The sequence below is a fragment of the Phalacrocorax aristotelis genome, chromosome 1, assembly GCF_949628215.1.
Source record: "Phalacrocorax aristotelis chromosome 1, bGulAri2.1, whole genome shotgun sequence".
NCBI lineage: Eukaryota > Metazoa > Chordata > Aves > Suliformes > Phalacrocoracidae > Phalacrocorax > Phalacrocorax aristotelis.
The window spans coordinates 165,852,248-165,875,707 of record NC_134276.1 but is presented as its reverse complement, the minus strand read 5'-3'; the positions used below and the strand labels follow the sequence as shown (position 1 = coordinate 165,875,707).

The 23,460-nt window shown below is 42.2% G+C and overlaps 2 protein-coding genes across 17 annotated transcripts in view; both read left to right on the top strand.

Annotated features, from left to right (window-relative positions):
* Positions 1-2,718, top strand: part of NR1H4 (nuclear receptor subfamily 1 group H member 4) — a 40,820-nt gene extending 38,102 nt beyond the window's left edge. For all 5 annotated transcript variants that reach the window (XM_075080158.1, XM_075080153.1, XM_075080150.1 and 2 more), the window contains 2 exons: positions 461-574; positions 1,861-2,718. In XM_075080158.1, the coding sequence (XP_074936259.1) occupies positions 461-574; positions 1,861-2,099 (353 nt within the window). In that variant the 3' untranslated portion in view covers positions 2,100-2,718. The remainder of the gene's footprint in view (positions 1-460; positions 575-1,860) is intronic.
* Positions 2,719-3,473: 755 nt separating this feature from the next.
* On the top strand, positions 3,474-23,249 carry GAS2L3 (growth arrest specific 2 like 3). 12 transcript variants are annotated; one of them, XM_075080087.1, is made up of 13 exons: positions 3,604-3,701; positions 4,679-4,802; positions 6,255-6,291; positions 6,498-6,552; positions 7,320-7,448; positions 8,754-8,801; positions 9,759-9,927; positions 10,340-10,458; positions 11,881-12,022; positions 15,740-15,803; positions 16,485-16,623; positions 17,890-17,997; positions 18,670-23,249. In XM_075080087.1, exons 6-13 carry the CDS (start codon positions 8,772-8,774, stop codon positions 20,056-20,058), a joined length of 2,160 nt encoding a protein of 719 aa, XP_074936188.1. In that variant the 5' UTR covers positions 3,604-3,701; positions 4,679-4,802; positions 6,255-6,291; positions 6,498-6,552; positions 7,320-7,448; positions 8,754-8,771; the 3' UTR covers positions 20,059-23,249. The 12 variants fall into 12 exon arrangements, with proteins under 12 accessions (XP_074936227.1, XP_074936245.1, XP_074936188.1 ...); XM_075080086.1 differs by having other exon boundaries at positions 6,389-6,552; XM_075080097.1 differs by having other exon boundaries at positions 3,604-3,706; positions 6,389-6,552.
* Positions 23,250-23,460: the final 211 nt, after the last annotated feature.

Here is a 23,460-nt window from a genome sequence, read left to right as displayed (position 1 = left end):
AGTTAGCTGTAGAGTAGAGTTGGGCTAGAATTAAACCATACACCCTGAGAGGTTTCCATAAAACTAATGTAAAGATACGGAACATGGGGACTGTTTTGCAAAATGCGCATACTGGAAACAGGAAACAGGAAGAATATCAGCAGACAGCAAGAAAAACATGTATGAGACTTGTCCTGAAGACCTGGACAGACAAAACCGTAGAGGAAAAGGAATTGCTTGCAAGAAAGACTTTGAAACTGTGTGAAAAGAATTTGCTGGCCCTTGCTTGTTTCTATTCTGATCTGGAAAACAAGGTTGTGCTTGCACTTTTGTATCTAATTGTCTTATATCAGGCCTGAATTGTGTAGTAAATTTCTCACACCAAGGCGGTCAAGGCTTCCAGTACTAAATAACTGCTCTGTGGCAATAAACAGATTATTTCAATAATTAAGAAATTTTACACCTTTTTTTTCTCTCACAGGTATCTCAGATGAATTCATAACTCCCATGTTTAATTTTTATAAAAGCATTGGGGAGCTGAAGATGACACAGGAAGAATATGCGCTGCTCACAGCCATAGTTATCCTGTCTCCAGGTAACTTCTAATCCAAAATTAAATATTAGTGGTTTTGGAAAGAAAGCATTAGGAGTGTGACCTGGGACTTGTAAAAACTTACATTCTGCATGGAGTAAGCGAGCATACATGCTTATGCAGTATAGTCAGCTGTTACACCAGAAAACAAGCACAAACCCAAACTCCAAATGTCCTGCTACACCATCTGGTTTTGCATACAAGGATAAATATGCCTAAATACCCTGCTTAAAAAAAATTACTGGTATCTCTTCACAGCTTAGCATGACAGGCTTCTTCCTTCAGAAAATCCCAGATGTGGTTACATGCACATCGTTACAGTCCATTGTGGAATGTCACATTTTTAGAGGGAAATTGAGAAACTCTGTGACTTAGACTAGAGAATGGCAATGAAGGTCTTCAGCCTTTATTGAACCAACACCAGCTGGCAAGAGCAGGAGGAGAGTAGCAAGTTGCCCTCTCTTTAGAGGCTTTGCTGTAAAAACTAATTCTTTGACAACACAAAACTAACCAGCTCTGCCTACAACACATGGAGAAATTGTATAGTGTCTCAGTCAAACTGACTATCAGGGGAATGGGAGAGAGAAGCCTGATGCTTCAGGACAGGAGGCAGACACTGAGGTTTCCAAATCAGGTGTCACAGAAGGTGAGAAGGTGAAGCAATTTCATGGCTCGTTGAGTCTGCGTGCCTCAGGAATTTTTTTTACACCAAAAGTTTCAGTGGCAAAGAAACCCCCATCCTCTTTTCCTCCCTCTCCAAATACCCAAATACATGCTTCAATATGAACAAAATGAAAAGACAAGTATTTTCTAAGAAAGAAATTTCATTTGAGGGTGAAGAGGTTTGATCCCCCTGGTGACCTGTATTCACACTTCTCTACTGGTCAAATTCCTCGGTTGTACTACATCTCCAAGAACTTATGCTGTGCTGCTTAGTTGTTGCAATGCATCGCAGGATGTACTCAGGTGCAGAACTCACTGGGAGATGATGATACAACCCCAGAGAAACATTTCTGAGTTAGAACTCTTTTGAAAAAGGTTTCTGAAAAAGTAGAAGGTTTTCCTTAGCTGGAAGTGGGAAGCTTACATGAAAATACGAAACCAAAACCAAAATGTTAAAGCACTTTTATTTTATCTCAATTTGAAAAGAAATATTCTTGGTAGGTGTGAACATCAGTGCCCAGTGCAAATGTTTGAAAATTTTGATATTCATTTATCAGTGTAAATATTTATATTGTATCAGAGCGTATATGTTCTAATTACTTCTTTTCATATAAAAACATAACCAGATCGGCAATACATAAAGGACAGAGAGTCTGTGGAAAGGCTTCAAGAACCCCTGCTGGATATTCTACAAAAATTCTGCAAACTTCACCACCCAGATAACCCTCAACATTTTGCATGTCTTCTGGGCCGTCTTACAGAATTACGGACATTTAACCATCATCACGCAGAGATGCTTATGTCATGGAGAGTGAGTGATCACAAATTCACACCTCTTCTCTGTGAGATCTGGGATGTGCAGTGATGGATACTTCGTATTTTATTTTAGAAAACCATCTTTTTAAAGGACCATGTGCCACTTATTTTCATAGAAAAATATCCTACAGTACATTACATTTTCTTTATTGAATTTTTATAGAAACATGCCACAGATTCATAAGACTCATTTTGTTCACTATACACAGAATATTGTATAGCTATCAGATTTTGACACATGAGTATAATTTTCTTTGTATTTATATTCTTTGATCAGAAAGAGTCCACCGGCTCCTCAGAGGAACCCTGTTAATTCCTGCTGCAATTAAGCGGATTGCAGTTACAGTTCGTGTTGACTAACAGGGAAATGCACGTTCCCATTCATATTTTTTCATTGCAGTGTTTTTGCGCCTGGCCTCCATTAAAGAATATATTCCAGATATTTACGGTAATAAACCAACTGAAATGATTAATGCTGTAATCATTTGCTGTTCAGCTGTGAAATGTGTTCATGTGAGACGCGGAAGCTCATTTCTTCAGAAGATGAGAAATTATGTGATGGGGAAAAGCCCCACAGACAAAAAACACCCTTTCATGGTATAAACTTGTAACTTCACTTGCATCATTATTTCAAAGTAAAAATTGTACGGTGTCTATACTTTGTGAAAGCGCATCACAGGCTGTTTTACTTTACAACTTTTGGTTGCTGGTGCTTACAGGCTCTGAACAGCACCAGCAGCAACACCCCCGGCACAGGTACGCGCGTTTGAAGGCGGTGTGAGGCGGCGCGGGCTCCCCGGTGCCAGCAGGGGCTGTAGGCAGGGCGGGTGGTTTCCTTGTCCCTGGGCCTGCTCCGGGCAACGGGAAACCGGGCAGCCGGGACACCGACGTGCCGCCCTCCCAGCCCAGGAAGGCGTCGGGCGCAGGAACAGCCCTTCGCCCTGCGGCAGAAAGGGAAGAGCTTGGGCTGTGCGCGCCCCCCCTCAGCGCCGCGCCCCCGCACCTGCTGCCCCCCGCCGCTGCCCCGGGGGAGCAGAGCTGCTTCCCAGCGCCGCTGGAGGCATAAGGCGGGGGCGCCGAGGCCCGCGCTCTCACGACGGCAGAAGTTGCCCGCGGGAGGGCCGGCCGCCTGCCACAGCGCCCGAGCCTGCAGCCCCGGGGCAGTGCCGCCGCGGCGGGCGGGACGCTGAAGCCTGACCCGGCCCCGGTGGGGGCCTCACCGCGGAGGGGGCCCGGGCTATCCCCGGTAAGTCGGATCTGGCGGGGGGCCGCGGCGGTCGCCAGGAGCCGCCCCGGAGCTGAGGGAGGGGCGGTGCCGAGGCCAAGGGCCAGGTGCGGCGGGCACGGCCCGGTCCCGCCCCGGCCCCGCCTTGCGGGCGCTGATTGGCCCTTTCGAACGGAGCGGCCGGCGCGGGGCGGGCGGGGGCGTCCTGAGGCGTCCTGAGGCGCGGGGGGAGCGCGGCGCGCCGGCAGCTGTCGGTGAGTACCGCGGGGCCCGGCACGGCCCGGCGAGCGGTGGCAGGGCGGCGGCGGCGGCGGCGGCGGCAGCAGCAGCAGCAGCAGCAGCAGCAGCGGCGGCGGCATCTGCAGCGTGGCGGTGCTCAGCTCCCCCCGCACCGGGGTGTGGCCGTGCCCCGGACCCGGCCCGCGGGTAAGGTGAGGGGCGGTGGCGGGGCCGGCTCCGGCCGCGTGTGGGGACCAGGGAGCTGCTGCGGGTTCCCGCTTGCGGCGGTGCATCGGGCGCGCAGCTCCGGAGCGGCGGCGCTCGGTCAGTTAAGGCTGTTTATGGGAGCAGCGCTGAAAACATGTTGAGCATCAAAGGTCGCGGGGAGCCCGGTGCGGCGGGGACAGACCCCGGTGTTGGGCTCAGCCCGTTACTGGGACCGGCTCGGTCACCCTTCCAGGGGCAGCAGCTCCCATGTGGCCGGGTTAGCCTCACTGGCATCGATGTTGGAAGCAAAGCGCCGCGAAACTTACCCTGGGGAAGGGAGAGGGGAGAGTTTTTGCTTAACACCCTTCAAACCAGTCTCTCCTGTGCCTCATGCAAGCTTTTGAGGATGCGCTGCTGTTTTTGTAGGAAATGTGCCCTACTGCTCTCGGCTAAAATACTCATTCGTATTGCTTAGTAAGCCGCAAAATGTCTGGCTTCTTTCTTTGCCCAAAAGCTGGCTGTATTCCAGGGATGCTGTGTGTCACCTTTGGCGTAGTATCAGATCCAGACGTGGGAGAAAGTACATGTATACCTTTAGACCTATAAGGCATAGCTGGCCTACACGTTTGTAATTCTAAATGTAGTGGGTGAATCTTTCATAATAAGACAGAGTTTTATATTTAAATCATAATAAATGTCTCCTGACTGTGGCCAACCAGCAGCTTCCTTCCTGGACATCAAGTGATGCTCCCTTCAGCGTTGCTCTGCTGGAAGAAGTGTGGGGTAGAAATGGGAGGGGGAGAAGGGTTTGTGAACGTGAGTGAGTGGCAGGGATAGCATGTCTCGTGTTCACCAGTCTCTCCCCAGACTGGATGCTCTTGTGGTAAAGGAGTCGTCTGTGTGTCTCCTGCGGAGATGCTGGCTCTTGAGATGAAGTGCTCCTCCCTTATTTCAAGTGGGTTTCTCTGCCCTGACAGGTGAATCCAGAGCCTTTGCAGCCCTTTGGAAGGGGAGAGCGGGCTCACTGCCCCATGCTGTGTGCGCTGTCACCAAAAGGTGTGGAAAGGTGCTCCACAAGGAGAGCAGTCAGCATGTCTTAACGTAAGGAGTTGGTTGCCACCTTAAAGCTCTTCACTTTGGACCGACTAGTCTGGTTCTTTCTCTTTCATGCCTCTAAGGCCTCACCAGGGAAGCAGAGCTCCTGCTGACTCAGTAATGCAACAAAAGGGCTCTGTAATTGCTGTAGCGCTCCATGGATGTATCTTGTTATGCCTACCTCTTTTCTTCTGCATGTTAGGATATGTGTACAAAGAAAAAAAAAAATCTTGGCTATCCTGTAGAAGGTTTCAGCAGATACTGACTTGACAGCTTCTTTCATTTCAGAGTGTTTAAAAAGTGGGTTTATGTAGGTACTGTCAGGACTAATCTACACTTTCCGGCTGCTCTGGGTTAGTCTGTTGTGATTGCCTTTGCGTGTTGATGGAATAGAAGATGATGTGAGTTATATCTTAAATATAGGGTGAAGATGTAAAAGTGTTTCTACCCAAGGGTTTCTTTAATGAGTCTGTGCACCCAAGGCGTTTTAATGAGTCTGTGAATCCCTTTAGGTTCCACTTAAGCTAGCTCAATGGCTGCTTCATCTATGTTTTAGGTATCTGCGGAGCTGTGGATTTTTTTGTTTGTTTCTTTGTAAACTGTGCAGTCGAGTAAAATGGGACTTGGATTTGGTTCATCTTGTGCTGCAGAAAGGCTTGTAATTAGTGTAGCATGTCTTTCTGGTTGAGCCCCAGTGAATGATGTATAGAACCTGATACAACTGATACTAAGCAGACTATCTTGTGTAGCATCTAAGAGCATGTGTTCAGCACCCTGAAGTATTTGCGTAAAGTGCTTCAGTATTTGCTGACTTGACTGTTTCTCAGATTGCCTGAGGTCAAAGTGGTGGGCATCTCTAGAAAGCAGAAGCAGACTACAGCCTTGTCATGTCTGGGGTACGTCTGCACCCCCTTTCCTGAGAAATGCCTGTCCCTATGCCTCGTGTCAGAAGATAGGTACCTTTTTTCTCACGTCTCTGTCCTAATGTTGATCTGTAGCTCTAGTCCTTTATTGGAAGTTTGGCTGTTGGCCAGCTGAAGGCAGCTCCTGCCTTCCCCAATATATCATTTGGGGCTGACCGCCAGTCTCACAGTAAATCAGTGTCGCTGCATTGATCCAGCCATAAGGTTCTACTAGGCAGCCTTTCTCCTCTTCCCTCATCTCATGGAGCCTGTTGGCAGCAGAAGCACCAGCAGAAATGAGGTGTTTTCTGGGAGTGGTGCTGGAGGTTGGGGACCTCTATATTGCCTGTGCTTGGAGCTGGGCCGGTTGCCTCCCTGGTTGGGAGGTGCTTTCAAGTTTCTCCTGCTTCCCCTGTTTTAAGGAGTGAAGCAGGTAGAGAGCCCTCCTAGGCACCTTGGGGATATCAGCAGGCCTGGAGACGGGAATGGTATGGCCTGAGGCTATGTGGGGGATGTGATACAGTACATTTTCATTCTGGGGTCTTTTCTTTCACAGCTCTGAGTCCTGAATACCAAATGCCTGTTGAATGAAGGTGAGTGGAAAAAACTGGCATGCATAGGAACTGATATGGTTTTACCTGGAGCTAACTGAATTCAATACCAAATATGTGATTCATTCATTATGTACAGCTTTTTGATGCAGGGAACCCAACTGGTTTTAGAAGAAGTGAAATCTGGTTATGACTCTACATGGTATTGCATTATTTGCCTCATCACGGCACCTTCTGCGTCTTTGCAGGCTGGCTGCTTGAACGTGGCACACTTCTGGGTCTTCTCATCCTATGCCTTGCTCAGTAAGTGATAAGGTTATACTAATCTGTGTTTCCTGCAGTCTCAGAGTTGGACTGTTCGGGATCTGAAAATGGGTAACTGTTACTATATTATTTTTTCAACTCAAAATTTGTGCAGGATACTCTGTATCATCAGAGCTTTTCTTGTTAAATGTTACTCAGATTCCTTAATAATAAGTGAAGCCGTTTGACTTTCTAGAGAGCCCTTTGGCATATGGGCTTACAAAATAACTTGTTTGAGAAGAGCAGGCCATCGAAGTTCAAGTGCCACAATTTTCCTCTTCTTTTTATTTTTCCCTTGTTTTGTTTTTTGGGTTTTTTTTATAGGCATGTCACAAAACTGCAGATACTGAGCATTCTTGTGATAGCTGCTGTGTGAATGTTTTGCTTTGTTCGTGTTTTGAGTGCTCCCTGTGAATTAGGCTGCCTTTTGTTTTTCCTTGGCAGTTAGTATGCTAGAGCTCTTGTTAGCCTATATGGAGCTCCTTATTTTAATGAGACCAACTTCTCTACTGGCTGTTCTACTGTTGTTTTATTTATTTTTTTTAATCAATGAAGCCTCTTACTGTGACCCTCTTGAGACAATAGCTTTCTTATGCTAAAGGAAAATGTATTCCCCTGGACAAAGCTGTGGGAAGCATAACATGCTCATTAGTAATGCTTGGTATATACACTGCTCTTCCCTTGTTCATTCATAGAAGGAAAAATGACATCAAGGAGAGGATGTCTCTCTCTTTTTTTTTTTTTTTTTTTTTTTTTTCCTTACCTAGAAATAAAAGGAAGGAGAAAGATACCACCTGAAGTGTTCTCTGATAAAGTTTGAGAAGTGCTAGCAGTCCTGATACAAGGAAGTGGCTTCAGTCTGAAAACAAACTGGTTGCTTGTTTGTGGTCATAGAGGTAAGTTGTTTGAAATGCCTGACATGTGTGGTCCTATGTAATATGTGAGGTTCAAGGCAGTGGGAGAGAAAAATGGGGAGGAAACGGTACTATTCCACTTTCTAGGTAAGAGGAAGGGGAAGAAGGATTTTTGAGAATTGGGTCTTCTGTGGTGGGCTATTCGGCCTTTTGCTGTAGGAAGGTGAGGTTGTGCAACAGATGGAGCAGGAGAGAATACTGTATATGTATAAAGCTTAAACATCTGGGATGAGAGAGTGGAGTTATTAATTTTTAAAGGAAAACAGATGAGTTAAAATTGTCGATGTCTGCAGTCTGGTTTCCAGCCTAATCAGTAAGATGAAGCTTTATTGTATCTATTAAGTAAGGGAGCAAGAAAGTTGTTTTTAACTGGTTTCAAGACACAGATAGGTACACTTTGAGGTTGTAATGCCCTCCACTGCCACTGTGAAGAATTATGCTGAGGAAATTCCTTCTGGTGCATGTGAATGCAGCTAACCTGGTAATACTGTGCAGCTCTAGACATGGACAGACTTTCTGATCCCCAGCCCAGTGTAGAGTTTGTGCTGGGTTTTTCCATGACTGAAAGCATTTTTGGAAAATACTCTGTTGGCTTCAGGAGAGGAGGTGTTAACCAGATTGCCTTTAAAACTTTCCTTAAGGATTGTTTTGCCAGGGATTGTCCTGATAACCATATTGCTGCAATAGTTTGCAGCATTCTGTTGAAAATTTGGGCATGTGCTAGCTGCCTGGAAATCTAAGTCAAAAACCCAATAGACATTAATAAAAACATTGATTTCTCTCATGTATCTATGCAAGAAGAAATCTCATTCTTCAAAATTATTTTTTTGCTTTAACATTTTCGTAATCTTTGAAGTATTTAATGTAATCTCAGGACACTTATATGTATATGCATGCATGTACAAAATACACTTGTGATGGCTGGGAAGGAAGGAGTGAGTGCTAACATTGTTATATCCAAGAATGGTCAGAAGTATTAATATTTCTCTTTGGCAAACTAAATGCCTTACAGCTCCTTCAAATAATGCAAACCTTTGAGTATTATTTGTGCATACAAAGTTAGTTGCTATTCTGTGCTGTAATAACTGCTGCTTTATTTAAGGGCAGAGAACTGAAGTTGACTGAATACTGGATCCAAACGTTAACTGCTAAGATACTTCCCTCTTTCCCTCCTCCATTCCTGATTAGACCCGCTCATGTTTTGCCAGAACAGCACGGCTGTTTTTTTCTCGGGATTTCCATGAAAGCAGGAGGGACTGTATTAAAAATTCTCTTTTCTTTCCCCAGGGGTAGAAACTAATGTAAATGCAGACGACCATGCAGAATGCAGTTCAGGTAAATGCCTTTTGTAATATTTGAATTCTTTATAACACTCTTTTTATTCAAAGGTCTACCCTGAAGCAGATGAAATGCTAGAATCCCCAGAGTTACCTCTAGTTTTAAAAAAAAAATGGTAATTTTCTCATTTTACGAATGGAGTGATGTGACAAGGTAGATAACCCAGTGTTATATCAGATAGGTGATCCTTTCTCTTCCTAGGTGCTGTTACCTAAGAAGGTTTTGAAGTCAAAGGCTGACACTATTTAAAAACTTGCTTGATGATTAAGAGGTGTTTTTAAAAACCCTATATTGTAGTTAATCACTTAAGTATAAATAAATAAATATATTTTATACACACACTGAACTGAAGGGAAGTAGTTAAGAATACCAGAAGGACTCTCTGTCATTGGGAATTTTGTACATGAAATTTCAGTGTGGTCCTTTTCTTGAAATGTAAAGGTACCTCTCAGTTTGAAAATATGCAATCCTTAAGAGAAATGAAGTGTGTTGTGTTCTTGCATACGAAACATATGGGAATATGTTTCTTCTTTTAACATCATCATTTTAATGATTTAAACACAAAATGCCTCTGAAATGTTTGATCAGAGAAATCAGTAGTCTGTAGTCAATTATATGGTAAACTGCAGATTTCATTACTTGAAGTGTGCTGAGGAGCAAAAGCCCCACAAATTTAATAGAAGTTTTATTTATTTAATATTCAGGAAAGTATGTAAATTTAAACCAAAAGAAGTCAAGAGAATGAATGCAGTAGTGCTTTTGATACAGGGGTTACTAATGAGAGCTGCACCATTTGTGGTTACTGTTGTGTTGGTTTGGTGTATCTGTCTGAAGGGGAATGAACACTTACTCTTTGAATAATAGATCTTTAACATAATTCAGAACTGCAAGTTTTGGTTACCTGACTGCAAATATTTGAGCTCTCTGTCTTCAGCTTACTGAAATCTTTTGCAGGTGTGGTTTGGAGATGACCTTCCCTTAAGTCCCCGAAGTCCTCTGACTCCCAGACATGGGCCAGGTTTGGCAGATGTGTGCCTGTATGACCAATGGATATCCGTGCGGCATGAAGCAACTTTAGTGCCTATGCAGGAAGATCTGTCAATCTGGCTCTCTGGCTTGCTGGGTGAGGTTAAAAATAAATCACTGTCTAGTACATATCAAAGCCCTTTCCAATATTCCGGTCAATGCTGACACTTAATATCTATAGTACTGTTAAGATCTGGTGTATTTCGGCCTGAATGGCTAGGACAATTGCATTAAAATGCATGCTTCGGTTTTGGATTTTATTAGCTGCCACCTCTTAGAGGTAGGATGATTAATCATTCCAATTTGTGTTTCTGAATCTTGTCAGTCTAATTAAAACCTAATTAAGTAGGTATTTGATTTTTAGCTAGCTTGCCTATTTCTACTAATTTTCAGTCTTTAACACTGTAGTAAGTTAGGTGATGGATGGAATGCTGTTCAAATCGCCTCTAGGTTTGTATGAAACTTCTTCACCTTCTCTGGAGTAACTCTAACATTGACCTTTTTTTTAGGAATAGAAGTCAAAGCAGAACAACTGCTAGAAGAACTTGATAATGGGGTACTACTCTGCCAATTGGTTGGTGTTCTTCAAAACACAATTAAAAAATGTTGTAGCTCAAATAATTTAAGGGTGAGTCATATTGTGATTTATTTTTTATAACACATATATTGTAAGTAGTGGGAAAAGGGAAGCAGGTGAGTGAGGCTTCCCAAAGTGGCATTCTGTGTGCTGTGTATCTGGAGACTGATTAAAAACAGTGTGGTGTTTTACATGGATAAACTTTCCTTATGCAACAGATGACTTATTCACTTTGTTAATCAAATCCTAATGTCCTTACTAGTAATTTGATTAATTCTTGCCAGAGGAAGATCTTGTCCAAGTCTGGCGTTTGTTCCCCTGATAACATCAGTGTGGGTTGGTAACAAGACGTCCATTGGCGCTTGGTGGAATGTTTTATTCCAGAAACTGGTGGCTAAACTCCAGTATATAGGTTAGCCATGAAAATGTCTGTATTGAGATGTACCTGGAGATGGGCTTCGGTGTTTTTGTTAGGAACCAAGGCTGAGATGAAATGTGAATCTCAAGCAACTTTCAGTCTGTGTTTATGCAATGAAAAATAGTGATGTGTCACTTCGGAGTATAAAACCATGTAACGCTGGTGCAGGTAGCATGTGTTCAGTGTACAGGTACCCAGCATAGCTACAGCAATGCTTGGTTTTGTCAAATAGTAGATCACCAACTAATGGGTCCTGATTGGTAGCGCTTCCCTTGGGGGCAGGAGGAACTGTTTCACCATATCCAGACCATTTATTTGTGTGTTTGCCTTTTACTGTTTTATCTAGTAAAACAGTAGTTTTAAATAATGGACATTTACCAGTAAGTCATATAATTACTAATATTAGAGCTATTATTAACTGGGGACACACACACACACACAAGGCAGGAGTCTTAGATGCCAAATAGTATTTATACAAGAGCTATATGAATGTGGCAGATCCTTAGGGTTTTTTGAGGACAAGATGCCCAACTTGTGTACCTTCAAACAGTTTCTTCAGTTTTGGAGATACCAATTTAAAAACAAAGTACTAAATTTTTTTAAAGGAAACTGGCCTTTGCTCCCTTCTGATTCTCTCTGCTTTCTAAAATGGGCTCTAAAATGTTGACATCTGGCAGCTAAGTATAGTTGATCTGTGGTTCTCTCTGCTCATTCTGCTGCTATGAACAGAGCTTGGGAAGGGGGGAATAATTATCTGGACCTGTGAAACCAACGGTAAGACTTTTACCCCAGCATTTGGGGAAATGGGGAAAAACTCTATGGGCAGTACTGGGAGAGGTTGCAGAGCTAAGGATTGTTCATTTGGTAAGGTGGAATGCCTTCTACATTAGTGTGGCTTTTTTTAACAGAATATATGGTGGGTTTAACATAAAATAGTTACTAACTGCTGTTTCTGTACTCTGAATTTAGAGTTTATTTTCCTTTGCAAATATGCTTGGAAATCTGTTGGCAATGCTGATGTGCACAATGCATTTTTTGTGTTCTTCCCTTGCCAGAATTTTCCTATGAGAAAAGTTCCGTGTAAGAAGGATGCTCCATCAGGATCTTTTTTTGCCAGAGATAATACAGCCAACTTTCTTAACTGGTGCAGGGCCATTGGAGTTGATGAGACTTATCTCTTTGAATCTGAAGGTTTAGGTAAATCCATCTTTTTGTAAGACTTGCTTTGATCTGCATGTGGATAACTACCTGGTCAGGGAGATCTCTTATGTATAGTCTTGCGAAGCCTTTGTCACAACTGTACATGTCTTGTGCAAGCTGTTAATGCTTTTAACATTAGTGTTCACATAAAAGCCTTGGAAAAATCAGTTCAGTGACTGCTCTAACTTGCATGATGCTTTTCCAACCTTCTAAAAGTTGCTGTGTGGGAGGAAGGGAGGAGTGACAGCTGTGCAGCAAACTTGTGTGTTTCCTTCAGTAAAAAGGCCCACTGAGAAAGAAAAGTGTGGTTTTGCTTTCCCTGTGCGGGAAGACCACAGGGCCATGGAGTCAACTCACAATAAGATTCTTTATTTGGTATTAGCGCTCATTCTTGTTGCAGAAAGCCCTCAGAATAATGCATTCATGACTGCTAAATTTGGTAACTACATCAGGGCGTTGTGCCTGAAGTGACAACAGTCTGTTGGTAATTAACATTTCCTTCAGGACCTGCTTGATGTGACTTTAAACCACTTGCATTTTCCCATTTAATAAGATAGTTATAAAAATAACACTGCCAGCTGTGTGTATGCCTGCCCCAGTGCACAGTCTGCCCCTTACAACAAATAGCTTCTACACTGATACTTCCAGATGGAATAAAATTTTTTTGACTGTTAATTACAAGGAACTGTGCTTTCATTGCATGGTAAATAATGAAATGCTCTTCTACCAGCTATTATGTCAGTAAAAACTAATTAATACAAATCTTTCTGTGGCAAGCCAAATACTGTGTTTTGGGGGTTTTTGTTTGTGTTGGTGGTTTTTTTTTATTTTTAAAGGCAAAATATCTGCCTGTCAAGCAGAATAGCAAAAAATTGCAAAGAAGCTTTGTTTTCAGTAATCAAATGAATTTCTCAAAGTATTTACTAGATTTCCTTGAAGTCTTTGTGCCATTTAATGCTATTTAAATGGGAGGCACTGTTTTCATTAACTGGTTTTCTTTCAAGCTCTCCTCCCTGCTAGCTGGACTGCCCATGCCTTCTTTACTGAATAAGTCATCTTTTAAAAGAGTTGAAAAAACATCATTTGCATCTGTCTCATTCTGATTTAACTAGGGAGTGTATCTTTTTTTTCAGTGCCATGAAATACAGATGAGTAGGAGAACTGAGCTATAAGAAAATAAGTTCTAATTTTTTTTCAGTTCAACTTGTTTGAATTGCATTGCTTAAACATCTTTGTTCCTGTAAGTGGATGGGTAACTAGAACCTGTTTAGCCTCCCTGAGATAAGCAGAGAGGATTTCCTAATGCTGTGGCTTTCACTCATAGCCAAGAAGTGTTTTGAAGTCTGATTGTAACTCTTGACACAAGCTTGCTTTGTGGCATAAATATCTTCTGTGAGCCTTTTTGGCAGTCGAAATGAGCAGACTTGCAGCCTCCTTGATGAAACATTCTTTCCACTGATGTTCTCTATCAAACTTTCAAGCCATTCTTAATGAATGAAACAGGGGAAGACAATTTGACAATTGTCCTTTTCCCATCAGATACATGTAGCAACACCTCCTGAAAAGTGTGGATGGCTGTGAAGAAAATAAATCAAGTGGCTCCTGAGAGCAGAAAGGGAGAGTAGCCATGATGGGATTCCTTTTGACATCAAGCCAAATGTCTTGGTCTCTGCTTGGGATTTTTCACTTCTGGATTCAGGCAAATTAATCCTTTTCTGTTATAGCTGACAAAATTATGACTTATGAGAAAAAAAAAAAAAAGATGAGAAGACCTCTGGTACTTTTTAGAATTATGGCTGTGCCAACTTTCTTTTCTCGATTTACTCTTCATAATCAAGCTCTAGACCTACAAGTAGACCTACAAACTGGAGTAAATGATGTACACAAGAACATCTGACTTCATACTCAGTTTACACTTTAGGAAACACTTCAGTCTTATTTAAAGCAAAGTAATTTTAAATGTCAAATTGAACATCAGAAAGATGTTAGGTTTCATCTGTAAATCTAGAGCTGGCTCATTAACCTTCTCTTCAGAGTGAATTTCTAGTTTCTACTGAATATTGTTACTGCACAGTATGAAGAAAGTCAGACTTCTTTATATAAATGTTACATCATATGAAAATTGTATCCACAGCTTTTCACATATTCTTGATATGGGGGGGAGGAGGGGGATGCCGTGTATGTGGGTGGAGGGGAGTTGAATGACCTTTCTCCCAGCCTTTGGTTTCTGAGTTATTAGGCAGTATACCTAGTTGGCTAAGAAAGCACAGGGATTTTTTTTTTAGAGCATTCATGCAGCTATGTTCTTAGAACATGTTGAGAGCATCTCAATTTTGAGGCTGAAATGGGGGCAGGGGAGGAAGTAGTTACTTGTGTGTGAAAGTTTTAAACTATATTCCTCCTCTGTTCATGGCCCTTGTTCCTTTTTCCTTGCACAACTAAAGATGTAAGTTGCAAGAAACCAAAACAGACATTGCTTTCTTTCTGCCTCTTCTATTCTTAACTGGACTTCAGTGCAACAGTAAAAAATAATTGAATATTTTCATTTCAAAGTTGTCAGAAAAAGCCAGAATAACTGTCATGGTCACCTACACACCATTTGGTTATCATTCCACTCTTCCATCTCGTTCTTAGCAATCCTGATCATGATTTAGTGTGTCTATGCAGTCGAGTGCCTGCAGCAGTTCAAGCTGCTTTGAACAGAGGGGTGCAAAGCAGCCTCCATGTTGGGCACTAGCTGGGTTAACGTAGGCACAGTCCTTGAGAAGCAAAGCCTAGTGCAAAGCTCTGTACTGCTAACATATCTGAAATAGTGTTGCATCTTTTCTGTTATCACAGCTGCTATCTGATACTTGCATCTGAGTGTTTGCCTCTTAAACCAATGTCATTTTCACCTCCTTCCATGGCCAGGGATATTGTTTAACCCCCGTTTTTAGACAGATCCTCACAAAGATACCAAATTCTGAAGAAAACCTTTGGGTGGATGGGGCACGAGGTGGGGGCTGATAGGGAGGGGTGAAATGAGGGTGTAGCATGGGGTAGAGGAGCTGCTACTGGCAAATTTGTGTCTTCTACTGTAACTGGGTGAATCTGCCATATGGATGGACACTGCTGGCGCCCAGAACTTTTAAAATTGTAAGAAAAAGGATCTGATTTTTACTGAAATGGTAACAATCACCTGGATTATTCTTTCACAGCCAAGGGTTTAAATCAGTTAGGCTGACTAGCTGCATAGCCATCCACTTGTCTGCTAGATCCCTTGCAGTGTGTTCTCCTACGGTTGTTCACCTACAGAGTGTGCATGCCTATCTGTTTCTGTATGCACAAGCATGGGCAGGTGGAGTATATTTTCCTATTTACAGTTGTTGAATACTCATGTTTAAGACTGCTATAATATATTTGGCAATAGGGAAGGGAAAGCTCTCAGATCTTTCTTTCCAGTTCATATCGAGAAAGAACAGCATAAAATCAAATAAAGCATATTTTTCTTAGGGACTGGAGAAGAGTTTGATTTCAGAGTGCCAGGATGGGTTTAAACACCTTATGGAATAGAAAATCAGTGTTGGAAAGCATATGGTGCTTTATCCATGATAATGTAGCTTGGCCCTGGGCAGAACGATGAAGTTAGTCATCTATTCCTTACAGTACCTAATTGCACAGGCCTCCCCACGGTAAATATGAGCTGTAACTCCCTTTTATTCTCTTCCCTTTTAGTTTTGCACAAGGATCCAAGACAAGTGTATCTTTGTTTGTTGGAAATTGGACGCATTGTATCCAGGTATGTGATCCATACATGCTCCTAACAAGAAATTGAAGAACGTATTCTATTAAGTAAAAGCTAAGACAAAGTTAGCACAATCTGCAGTCATTAAGTGCAATGCAGTAGATGTTAATTCTGTGCAGAAAGTAACAAGTAGCTTTTCTAGGACCACCGTCCAATATGAGTATTTTTTCAAACACTTATCAGACTCTTCATGGAGAAGTGCTGATCCACACTGGTTTTTATAGCTGTATGTTTAAATACAACATTCAGCTTGTAGATATATGTACATCTTGGAAGAACTCACTGAACACAAAATACAGTGTTAAGGTCTTTATTTTTTAAGCTTTCTGGCAGGTATTTCTTTATCATTCTCTAAATGTAGACTTCTAATTTATTTCTAGTGCAGAGCTGGAAGCTGTAAGATCGTTTCTCTAAATTGGATGCTACCTCAATTGTGTAGTTTTGACAGTATTTTTGCTGCCTTCTCTGGTAGCTCCAAGACCCACTTTGGGAGGATTTCTTCTAGAAACTCAAGAGTTGCTCCTTCTCTTTGCATTATCAAGGCAGTTATTCCTCTGACTGATGTAAGGCTGTTCTCTGTCAGTCAAGCTACTCAGAATTTTGCATGTTTGTTACCATCAGTTTCTATTTGTTTTCTTTAGCAATTAAACTCTCTACTTCTGTATTTGTGTTGAGGTATGGAGTTGAACCTCCTGTACTAGTAAAACTAGAGAAGGAAATTGAGCTAGAAGAAACACTGCTGATGACCTCTGGACCACCATCACCTATTAGCACAGCAAAGTCATGTTGTCACAATGGGGAGCTACATGAAGCAGTAAGTACTACTTATTTATTGTGATATGTGCTTTAATTCAAACTCTTAAGTTTTGTACTTGTATGATCTGTCTCAGTAAATACAGGCTGGCTTTCGGCTAGTATCTGTAAGCCTCCTTAAATAGAAAACAGGAGAGTGTCCACCTCTTGAACAACTCTTTTTTTTTTTTTTTTTTTTTTTTTTTTAAATGTAAGCAAAATGCTGTCATATACATTTTGGAGTTAATGTGTCAGTGCATATAACTTGCCTTGATTTTCCCCTCCTTCACTGCTTCTTTGAGTAGAAGAAATACTCTCATTCAGTTTTTCTGGTGTTTCAATATTCTACGACTGTAACATATGCTTCTCTGCAATTTGAAGTTTTCATAAAACTTCATGAAATGATAAATTGGGCTTTGATGAAGCTCTGTTGAAAAAGCCTTTAAATAAAATCTCTGTAGCTGTACCAATAGGAATTAGTATGTATGTGGAAAAGAAAATAATTTGTACATCGTGTGAATTGGTCCAAAAGGAATGGTAAGCAACTTTACTATTTTGCTTAAAAATGCAAATTGAGACTTTAAAATGCATTTATTTTAAAGGTCCTCTGTGTTGTAATGTAAAATTTCTGCTTCTTTGGGAATGTCAACCACTTGATCCTCGCTCTCTCTGAAAAGTCTCAGAATTTTTCCTGCTTGGCAATACTCTTGACCTTCCAATTTGTTAAGTGGCTGTAACAGGCACATCTCCTCTGCCTGGATTTATTTGGGGACTACCTTTCTCCTTTTTTCAGTGGTTTCCTTCTTTGGTGTCACATAGAAGATTAACTTATAAAAGCCTTACAAAAAGTTAAGAAGAATGCAGAAGTAGCCCTGGGTCAGGTGTAGCAAGGAACTCGGTCACAGGAGAGACCCAGGCACTTGTTTCAATTTTTAGAGACCATAACAGTGTCTTTACAAGGTTGTGGTTGGAATTTGATGCTACTATGCACAGTGTTCTGGACAAATCTTAAAAAGGAAAGTAGAAATAACTGAAAATCGAAGAAATAATGAACATTGGATTGGAATAACTCAAATACTTGTCTGTGTATACAGTTTGTTCTTTCTTTTAATCTTTATTCTACTTTCTGAAGACCTATGTAGGTGAGATTTTCTTGTGAGGGAATAGAATTCTAGTGTTTTCTCAGACTGTGAGATGAAGATATCAGTATCTTGTATTAAATATCTCAAACTGTTAAACACATGCTTCTGTCATAATACTAATGAACGCTTTCAATTTTAATAACTAGGTTAAACATATAGCCGAAGATCCTCCCTGCAGTTGTTCCCATCGATTTTCAATCGAATACTTATCGGAGGGACGTTATAGGCTGGGAGATAAAATACTCTTCATACGGGTAAGTAGTTTCTCAGAATTCCAATTTATATTCATAATGGGAAGAGAAATACAGAAGGATTTATGTTGGGACACCACATCATCCAATCTCCTATTCAAAGTAGGTGTAGCTAATTAGCTCTTACAACTATTGATTTTACAACCACAGAAAACTAAGCAAGTTAATGTTTTTCTATGGTGTTTCTAAAATTTCAGTAGGAACTTGCAATATAAATAAGGGTAATGCAGTAAAATATCCTGAGAACATTGCTTGTTCAAAATCTGGATGCTTGGGGTTTATAATTTGTAGGATAGTTGAGCACTGTCTTCAGCAGGCATAAGAGTTTCTGGGATTAAAATGTCATGAGGACATCCATAATTTGAACAAAACCTGTACCCAAAACTTTGTATACTAAATAAAGATGCTGACAGAATGGTTAAAATGTCTTCTGTATACATGCTTTCATTATTTCCTGAGACATAATGACTGTCTCTTGCAGGAGAAACTATCCAGTAAAAGAATTGGAAAGTATAAGCCTTATTTATAACATAGTTTCTCTTTCTTAAAATATGCCTCTGTAAGAAAGGAGGTCCTATTTTCAGTCAATTTCAGTAGATTTTAATGTAAGATGAAGGCACAGCGCTGCATAAAACTGTTCTTCTCCTGACCCACCCCCTCTTCCCCAATTCTCAGATGCTACATGGCAAGCATGTGATGGTACGTGTAGGTGGAGGCTGGGACACTCTTCAAGGTTTTCTGCTTAAATATGATCCATGCCGAGTGCTTCAGTTTGCAACTCTGGAACAAAAAATCCTGGCGTTTCAGAAAGGGGTCACCAGTGACAGTGTCCCCAGCTCGTCAGTTAGAATTCAGGAGCCTCCTGTCATGAACCCTATGTCAGCTGTCAGTATGTTTCAAAAGCAGCCATCAAAACCCCCTACTCCGATCTCAGCTCTCGGGGCCAGTGCCAAGAAGGTTTCATCTAAACGTCCTCAGTCCCCTGCCCTGGCATCACCAAAAGTGCCGGTGCCCCCATCCTCCTCAGGGAAGTCACTGACAGTCAGGTCCAAATTACAAGGGTCTTCAGTGACAGGCGCGCAGTCTCCTTTCAAACAATTAGCTGGCACCTCAAAGAAACTGGAGTCTCCTGCATACAACTCACCAGTTTCTGCTCCTTCGCAATCTGTAAGCCAAAGCTCTTCATCTGCAGGAACGAGAACGGCTCTTGTTCACTCCGAAACATTGCGCAAACGTATTCGGTCTCCTGATGCTCCCAAGGTGAAATTTGCCCTGGCTCAGCGCTCCCCGGCACCAGTGCTGCTTACTGCCCTCTCATCCTCTAAAAACCAGCCATCTCACTTGCCTGGGACCACTGAAACGATGGCTTCAAAACAGAAGTGTGTTGCTGCTAAATGCAAACCTGTATCTGTCACTAAAACCAAAGCAAATTCAGTTGCTCCAAGGGCTGCCCGGCCGCCTGTTACAAATCTGCATGCTGTTGCCAAGCTTGCACGTTCTCAGCAGCTCCTTGCAAAACCTTCTTCTGAAAATACTATTCAGACCTCAGGAACTGGGTCTCAGTGTCCTCAGAAAGCTCCACAAACAGCTTCTGACCTGGCAAAGAACCTGAAAACTGCTGCAGTCCTACAACACTCAGTGTCTGCACCTTCCCTTGCAGTTAGCAAAGCTTCAAAGTCACCACCTACGCTGGTATCTACAACCAAAAAAGTATCATCGGCTGTCAATAAGCAGCAGAATGTCAGTAAACCCCTTCAAGTTGGACCCACTTCATCTGAACCTCCTGAACGCACTCCGTTATCTGTTGTACGGCTTCCTCAAACTTCAGCCAAAGCAGCAATGACCAAAAAGCCAGCACAGCCTTCTATGAAAGGTCAGCCTTCAACGAAGAATTTGCAAGCAAATGAAGGCTTGGCCTCAGCAGCCAAGAAGCCTCTCCCTAAGGCGAAATCATCAGCAGCATGTAACAAAGGAATGCCTGGTGTATCAAAAGGTCCTCTTATGAAGAGCAGGCAAGATGATCACTACTTTGTTATGACAGGGAGCAAAAAACTCAGAAAGTAAACTTAATTGTTACTTTCTGTGGAAGTCTTAATTTCATTGAAATGGGCCTCTAGTAGCTGCTACACTGAGGACAAGGGAGAAAATTAAATAACACTACGCTTACCGTGAAATGTTAGGTATAACCTACATTTTTCTGTACAACTTAGAGTAAGAACCGTATTTATTTTGCAGCTTAGAAACTTCTATTTGGATAAATTTAGAAGTGAGCTTGCTTGCTGTGTAGCACCGTGGAATAGAGAATACCCCTGTTTGCTGCTAGCCTGACCTGCTGCAGGGAAGGCGGGAGAGAGGAAAGGGGAGCTAGGGCTGCTGCTTTTGCTGCCGCTCGTTTTCAAGGCAGCGAAGCCTGCCCAAGCATAGTCTGCCCAGGGCAGAGCCTCAGTGATCCTGGTGGTTCTGGCACATCTGCATGGAGGCCTTTGGCAAGCGAATAGAGCTGCGCACAAGCTCTAATAACAAGTTCTAATACCTCCAAAAAAGCTATGGGTTTTTTTGTGCTCCAGGACCCAAATTTGGGTCACCTGCATCTATTAGAAAGAGAAAGAAACCTCTAATCATATTTAGATTTGACAGCTGCTGTTATCAGTGTTCACTGTGCCCCCCATGTGCCTTAAAGTGGCTTCAGCATGCTTGGAAGTGGAGCCGCCTTGGTTTCTGTTAAGTTGGACATGGGAAATCATGGCCTGGATCACTCTCTCTCATTGTGCCTTAGCCTCTCAAATTCCTGACAGATCTCTTCAGTGAGCAATGCTACTTTTAAAACCCTGGGCAGATAACCTTGCTTAGTTCATGTTCAAATCTGTCTATAAGTGAGCCCAGTCCTTCCTAGTAAGCTTTTGCTGCATGGAGAGAAGTGCCTGAGTTGCTGGGAGGGCACTTTCCCCTGGGATGGAGCCCCAAAGCAGCTCCTGCTCCTGCAATGGAATGCTGCAAGTACTGACCTGCACCGGCAGAGCCTTACTGCTTTGCAGCAGTGGCCTTTACATGTAAAACTGAATTGCTAAATACTTCTCAGTTGTATGGGTCTTAGTCTGCAGTGGCCTTTTTTGTTTTATTTTTGGAGACGTCCTTACTGGCTCTCCTGTATTACTTTCTGGCGGTGAGGAGTGGTTTCCCAAAGAGGTAATAAGGGACTACATTTGCCTTTAAACATCTGAAAGTGCCAGAAGGCTATGCACTGTTTATGTTCTCAACTCCTGAAGGCTTTCAGTGGGTTAAACATCAGTGGTGCTCAACACTCTTACCCTTAACAGAAGGGAGTTTCATAGTAGATGAATAAAACCTACTGTTTTTGGGGCTAGCCTTGTTTGAAATATCTTGGGTCTAATGAACTGTCACTCCTACAACCACCAAGGAGCTCTCAGGTTCTGTGAAGATGATACTGCTGACTTCCAAAGACTACTACTTCTGCTCTTTGCTCCCAGGATATTTACTTATGGGCAGAAGAGATGTATGGAAACCGCAGCTTCTCATGTATACTTTTTCCCTCCCTGGACCTAGAGTAAGCAAGCATCATCAACTAATAATGAGTTCTCGTGTGCAGAGGTGAAGTCATTGAGCTGCCTTTCTGAGCACCTTGTTAGCTTTTTTATTTATGATTCTATTTATGCATATCTACTGTATAATACTGCTTACATCCTACTGGGAGTAAACAGTAAGTAACAATATCCAAACTGTAGGAGGAAAACAGATCAATTTTAATAACATGGACACAAGTCCCACAAGCTCATACACAAAGTTGTATGTTTGGGGAAGGTCTTACTGCTTCCTTGTTTTATAAAAACACTGGTCAAAGCCACTACTGCAAATGTTAAGAATAGCATGGACTGTAATGGACTGCTTTCAGGTTTGATAAATTTGGCACACTGTTCCACATGCTGAAAGCATTTTACAGTAGGTGACTTGCTTTTGATTTTGGACTTCCAGATAGTAAGCTATGATATGATACATCTCATGCAGATTAATAGCCGTATTCCTGGGGTTTCTTTCTGTACCGGGTATGGCCGAGATGGAGTTAACTTTCTTCACAGCATCCCACATGGTGCTGTGTTTCAGATTTGTGACTAAAACCTTGTTGATAACACACCAGTGGTTTGGCTGTTGCTGAGCAGTGCTTGTACAGGGTTAAGGCTTTCTCTTTCCCTGCTCTGCCCCTGCCAAGAAAGTAAGCTGTGGGTGGGCAGGAGTTTGGCAGGGACATGGCTGGGGCATCCAACCTGAGCTGGCCAAAGGGCTATTCCATATCAGTAAACATCATGCTTAGCAATAAAAAACAGGGTAGAGGAAGAAGGTGTGGGGGGGGTTGGCTTCCAAGGTGGCTGTTGTTTGCAGACTGGCTGGGCACCCGTCTGCCTGTGGGAGGTAGCAAGTGATTGCCTTTGCATCACTTGGTGGTTTGGTTTTTTTCTCCTCTTTCCTTCATGTATTAAATTGCCTTTATCTTGATCTGAGAGTTTTCTTGCTTTTGCTGTTCTTCTCTCTCCTGTCCTGGTGGGGATGGAGGGGAAAGAGTGAGCAGCTGTGTGGGTGCTTAGCTGCTGGCTGGGGTCACCCCCAACACTTTTTGAACCTTCTGCAAGTTTTTTAGTAGTAATTTAAACACTGCGACTCTTGGATCTCAGTATAATGCTATCTCAGTATCTACCTTTTTGAACTATAACTTTGGAGAAAATGAGGTGGATGGCTTCATCTTGGCAATCCATTATCTCATGTACTAGACTGAGTTTTATGGTTCAGAATGAAATAAAAAGCATAAGCTGGGAAACTGGCACTGAAAAAGGCAAAAGAATTCTTTTTACAGTTAAAACCTTAATCAGCTAATCTAAAGATTGTTCACCTGTTGTATGTGGGTAGGCTTGGTTTGGCTTCATTACAAAAAATAGTATATTTGAGCGTGGTCCAACTTCTATGAATATTACTCCAACTTTATAGTCACATTCTAACTATGTCGTGTACGTGAGGTGAGCCAAGAATTAAAATGTAACAAAGTACCTCCTAATGGAAATACCTACTCTCTTTGCAGTGTTTACACTGCCAAACAGCAAGTCTAATCTTCAGCCTGTATTACATTTGGGGAGGGAAAGATAACTTGGAGCAAGAATCTGACTGAATTCTCCACGTGTTATCAATGTCCTTCTGTATGAGTACTTATTTTAAATAAACATATACTGCACCTTTTTTACATGCACACATTTTTTTTCTACTGTCATCTTTTTGCGGGAAGGAAAGAGAACGTATTTCAGAAGGCTTATGCTTTCACTCTACCACCACGTACATAGTAGCTTCCACTCAGGCTATCATAAAGACATAAATAGCTGCTTCTAATCCATTGCTTTGTTTGGAGTTCAAGACCTCTTTACTTTGATCTTGGTTTTAGTACAACTAATTGAGTAGAAGGGGGGC

Bases quoted from the DNA above. Each gene is read 5' to 3' on its own strand.
- GAS2L3 (XM_075080126.1), top strand. From the start codon at position 8,772: ATGCAGACGACCATGCAGAATGCAGTTCAG. The intron at 9,928-10,339 runs GTGAGGTTAAAA...CCTTTTTTTTAG, and splicing joins CTGGCTCTCTGGCTTGCTGG to GAATAGAAGTCAAAGCAGAA. The intron at 12,023-15,739 runs GTAAATCCATCT...CTTCCCTTTTAG, and splicing joins CTTTGAATCTGAAGGTTTAG to TTTTGCACAAGGATCCAAGA.